The sequence below is a fragment of the Dendroctonus ponderosae genome, unplaced genomic scaffold (assembly GCF_020466585.1).
Source record: "Dendroctonus ponderosae isolate FM_Combo_2020 unplaced genomic scaffold, Dpon_F_20191213v2 Dpon_F_20191213_859, whole genome shotgun sequence".
Classification (NCBI taxonomy): domain Eukaryota; kingdom Metazoa; phylum Arthropoda; class Insecta; order Coleoptera; family Curculionidae; genus Dendroctonus; species Dendroctonus ponderosae.
This window is the reverse complement of record NW_026019074.1, coordinates 546-5718: the sequence shown is the minus strand read 5'-3', so window position 1 is coordinate 5718 and position 5173 is coordinate 546. Positions and strand designations below refer to the sequence as shown.

At 42.7% G+C, this 5173-nt stretch overlaps 1 protein-coding gene across 1 annotated transcript; it reads right to left on the bottom strand.

The window, feature by feature from the left end:
* Positions 1 to 202: 202 nt before the first annotated feature.
* On the bottom strand, positions 203 to 3997 carry LOC125505549 (slit homolog 1 protein-like). The gene is made up of 4 exons (XM_048669543.1): positions 3378 to 3997; positions 3017 to 3178; positions 2816 to 2961; positions 203 to 2018 (listed from the first exon to the last, which is right to left on the bottom strand). Exons 1-4 carry the CDS (start codon positions 3568 to 3570, stop codon positions 360 to 362), a joined length of 2160 nt encoding a protein of 719 aa, XP_048525500.1. The 5' UTR covers positions 3571 to 3997; the 3' UTR covers positions 203 to 359.
* Positions 3998 to 5173: the final 1176 nt, after the last annotated feature.

Here is a 5173-nt window from a genome sequence, read left to right as displayed (position 1 = left end):
ACTGATGGGAAGAATCGAAATGTTTTATGACTCAGTTTAAGCAATTCCCATAAGCACCTTCCCAACTCCACATATTTTTTAAACCTAATCGAATTTAGTCATTGCGCCACACATGCGGCTTTTGCGTCGCTAACCAAGCCCCGGTTAGTTGTAAGCTATTCCACTCCCTTCCTACCACAACTCCACTCAACTGCCCATCTTATACCAAACAACTAACATTATTAAAGCTGATAAATATAATACATTAGTAACAGTTAATCCACTTTCCCCACTGAAATCAAACCGATGAGACCGTGTTGTGGTTGGGGTTGTCTACTATATCAACAGTTTTATGGCACTTACACCGTGATGGTGATTAGTTATAACTTGGTGGTGGCTTGCAGTTTAACATACCGATTGTGTTGCACATTCTCGTCATAATCCGGCGGTAAAAAGCATTGATGCGTTTGGAGCTTGGGTTTGAGCAGCATGCGTCGCACCCCCCATATAAGCGCTATCACCATTATGCAGAGTACGGAAAAGATCGCCACAAAGGCGATATCCAGACCGGTGAACCTGTGGAAGTCCTTTTTGTACACTGTGACACATTTGGGTTTGGGCAGGTTGATCGCAGGTCCAGGCTGGATTACGTTGGCGCATACCCGATAAGGTCCTTGGCTAAGATCCACGAAAGTATATCGAGGGTCTTCACAGGACAGTTTTCTCTGGGACAGCAGAGTGTTTTGATCCAACAGGGCCACGTTTAGTTCACACTTTGTACTGTCTGGATACACCCCTACTTGGATACTGATACTGCCAGAAGTGGAAAGGTTTGCTTGTACTGAGTCGACTTTGCTCATCAGCCCCGTGAAGGAATTTTGAGGGATCACGGTATTTTGAACGAGGGGTATCATGTCGGAACAGCCCAGGATCAGAGATACATCGTCAGACTTTTCTGAGCCAAACAGAGCTACACAGTAGCGATATTTGTGGTTCAACTGCAGCGAAGTTGGTACGGCCACCTGCAGGATTCTGGGGTCGGCCATTTCACTCGAGTTGCATTTGATTGGAAATGACTCCAGCATAATCTCATTGGGCCCTTCTTCTTCGTAGATGAAAATGGCATCGCAAGTATAGGGACTAGTTCCTTCCTCCACACCCCAGCTTAATTTGATCGAATTCCCGTCATATTTCAAATCCCGGAGGTTGACTTTAGCGCGATAAGGAGTAGATAGAGGGGCCATGATGGATTCCTGCTCATCTTCGCCACATAGCAGCGAATCAGCAGGAATGTCGACTAGAAGGCCATTTTCCAAAGAGGGCGGAGTTGTGCAAATAGCAGTCGACTTGTCTTCAGCTTGTATAGAGGAGTTCGTTAGCCAAACACTGAACTCTATAAGGCTGCAGTCGCAATTCAAAGGATTCTCCAGCAGAGTCAGATGCTTCAAAACCGTCGTTGGCTTCAAGGCGTCGCTGGCAATAATGGAAATATCATTATCGTCCAACTTCAGCACCTTCAAAGACTTCAGCGGCAGCACCAGATCGGCAGTCAAAGCCCTCAAAAAGTTGTGCCTCAAGTCCAGTTCAGTCAGATAACTGAGGTGTGCTAAAGACGCCCCGGACACCGCAACAATTCTATTATGCGCCAAGTCCAAGCTCACCAAGGTAGTCAAGTGAAGAAACGCATGATCTTCGATCACATCGATCAGATTGTGCTGCAATCTTAGCGAAGTCAGGTTTGTGAGCCCTTGCAAGGCCCCCATTTTAATACTGCTCAAAGAGTTGTGAGACAGCTGCAAGTCCTTCAAACACTCCATCTTGGGGAAGGTTTTCGGCCCCAACGGCCCCACTAGTAAATTCTCGGACAAATCCAGATCTTCCACCGTGGAAATCGGGTTAAACTTGCTGATCACCGGCAAAGAAATCCGGTTTCCTCGCAACCGCAAAATCCTCAATTGGGGCAGATTGTCGAAGGCGTTTGCCGATATTTTCGTAATGAGATTGTTGCTCATGTCGATGAAGGAAAGATTCCGCAAACCCTGAAACAGAAAACGTTGAATGTTTCATGCGCTTTTCTTAATCAGTTATTTACATCAAAATTAATTCCTGGGTTTCAGTCATTTATTGTCTCTATTTATCAATTAAAATACGTTTCGGTGTATTTTTCCACCATCATCAGTTTTTATGTGTAGCGTTGTTGCTACTTTAAGCCTTGGAACTACTAAAATCCAGGAATTAATTTTGATTTGGAATGGAAACACAGTCAGGAAAGTATGTACAAATCAGTTATTTAGTACAAAGTGTAACCCCGACTGGCCGACTTTATTTTATATGCAAATGTGCATAATTCAGCCCGATGTCTTATGGAAAATTTATCGGATCGAGCTTGAAAGTGAATTTATATAAAGCAGGGTTTTGGAAGGTTCTAATACAGGGTGATTTAAAGTTCGCGTCATTCCTCTGGGGGTGTTGATGATGTAGAGTACAAAAAAAAAAACAGTTTACAAGATCAGTGCTTTATTTTATCAGCCCTTAAAAGCAATGAAACTACTTTCGAATAGCTCTGAATATACATCGAGGAATTTACGAGGCAAAAACATTTACCCATATAACCGTGAGCAACCGATTCATTCGTTTGCGTACATCAGTTTATTTCTGTTATGTCAAGTTTTTAGTTTATCCGCTTTCGAAATGGTGAAGTTAACGGAATGAGAAAAAATCGAAATTCTCTGCATCAATCTGATCACGGTGGATCGTCCTCTCGAGAATTTGAGCATGTAAATCTGAACGGTCTGTTCGAGATGAACCTTTTTTTTCACATTTTTATACTAATTACCTTAAAAGAGCTCCCATCCAACGTCTTCATCGTGTTTCCGGACAGATCCAGTCGATCGAGCTCCGGTAAGCTTTTTAGAGCTTCTGTTGGAACCATTACGAGTCGATTGTTGGGCAGTCCAAGCGCCTGCAAAGGCGACAGTAAACCTATACAGAAATAAACGCTGCCACGTTGATTGAGAGAAAATGAAATCGAATTCACCTTCAAAAGCTGTGGGATGAACTTCGTGTATTTCCCCCGATGAAATTACTAGTCCATGGAGGGAAATTCCCTCGAGAAGAGGACCGGAGACGATGGAGACGTTTTGTACTGTACAGTCCAAGAGGGATATGGAGGCTGTTCTTAAGGAGCGCAACTTTCGAGCTAGAAAGGAAGAATTTGGAGGGTTTATAGATGGAGTTTTTTAGAGCCTTCAGTCTCGACGTAAACGACGAAAAGCCGGGAAACTTTTAAAGGCTTATTCCCGCTAGGGAGCACTGATGACAATAATGACCCCTTAGGGCAAGCTAACGATTTTTGCACAACTTTGGGTTGGATTCTATTTAGTAGCTACAGTTTGTACCTATAATTTGCATAGCTGACTTGTCGCCGGTGCACCTTAAGGTATGAGGCATGTCGCAACTGCATTCCACCACCGGTTGCTGAGTGATTTCTGGACATCTCCAGTCTTCGAATCGCGTTGGAGGCGGAGAACCCGGCGAAGGAATTGCTGAGGTACCGCACCACCATATTAGGGAGAGGCTCAGCCACCACATCCTGAAACAAACACAGATATAGATTATTACCAACTATTATATACCAACTAGCTTCTGGTGGTTGACGCGATGTATTTGAACTTCTTTTGCATCAGCAGTGGCAAAAACAATGCAAATGTGTCATTTTTGATAAGCACTTGGGTGAAGTCATTTGTTTATTGCAGTTATTCCAGTTGATCAATCGATTGCAACATTCACTGGTTTCCCTCACAATGAGTTATTTAGCAGTTGACTAAACAACTAGAAGGATGGCGTTAAAGCTCAGCCTAATAAATCCTCAGAGCATTCAAGCCGACAAAGGAAAAGACGCACTTAATTAGGCAGTTTAGGAAGATTAAGCCTCTCAAACTCGCTAAAAGCTCAAAGTGTCTGTTGCGTTTGATTGTCTTTGTTGAAAACTTGAACTAAAACAACATCGCCGGACACATTTCTAATCGATAATGTTAATACGTGGGAGTCCCATAACTAACCACTCGAGATTTGCTTAACGAGTGAATGTTTAGTAATTATCTTGTGGTTGGTGCGTTGAAACTATTGGGAAATTGTCAATTCAATTTTAAGTCCGGTGGAAAAATTAGCCGAAGCAAACGAACCGATTTGGGCCACTGCGTGTCAAAAAACGGCATTTTATGTATTTTATTGAACGACATCGAATGGCCATTAGAGACAAAACGCCTCCACCATTACACCTGACAATTTCTTCGCTCAAGTTGGAACAGAATTCCCAGAATGCGACATTTCGATTGAGTGGGCCCGCTTCGATTGGCGTTAAATCACAGTTGGAGTTCGGCATTATTGTTGAATCTCAATAGAAACGGAAAATAGGCAAAGTCAATAAAAAATGTTGCAGTTGTTGAATTTATTCCATGTTGGAACCCACGATTTCCGCCTATCGGCGTTGGAACAACTCATTGATTTCGACATGGCGTTGCACAAGCCAATGGAAATCTAAGTGCATGTTCATTAGTTATGCATTTCGGGTTTCACCAATATGATTAATCAGCCAATAGAGCGGTTTCTGACATTTATCAAAGGATGATAGTTCAACAATTGGGCGTTTTCATCAAGCAGCCATCGGCAATCAATGCGATCCTAATCAAAGGTTAATCAGCCATCTAATAACGTGTTTCTTCGGCGTTGCTGATATCCGATAGATATAATCATCGCATTTCGTCGCCTGATATTTTAATTAAGCAAAGCCCATAAACGGATTATTGGATTTACCTGAGGCTTGCAGTTGCACGCTTAAGGAGGTTTTTGAATTCCCAAGTTTCCAGGAAATCCCCGAGTACAAGCTTTTGTAAGTTCCATGTATGGTTTGATGATGAGTAGTTTGTATATTCGAAACATTTTCGGTTTTTCACAGGCTTGTAAGCTAAAGATGCTGTTGTTAATGTATGAATGTGAATATCCATTTATTGTCATCCACACGGTTCGTTCTTGTGAATTCTGGAACTCCTCACGAAATGATCTTAACGGTGCCGGATGGAGTTGAAGCCATTGCGAAAAAACCCCCCATTTGCACCGGTTGCAAAAAATAAAAAATCCACGTTCGGAACTTTGGAGACGAAAAGTTCCCACCGAGCGATTTGCTTTATCGACA

What these genes read in the sequence shown, in the direction of transcription:
- LOC125505549 (XM_048669543.1), bottom strand. Translation starts at nt 3,570, where the DNA reads ATGTGGTGGCTGAGCCTCTCCCTAATATGGTGGTGCGGTACCTCAGCA. An exon ending in GTCAGCTATGCAAATTATAG is followed by an intron (nt 3,179 to 3,377) that starts GTACAAACTGTA and finishes CTTCCTTTCTAG; the next exon opens with CTCGAAAGTTGCGCTCCTTA. An exon ending in TCATCCCACAGCTTTTGAAG is followed by an intron (nt 2,962 to 3,016) that starts GTGAATTCGATT and finishes ATTTCTGTATAG; the next exon opens with GTTTACTGTCGCCTTTGCAG.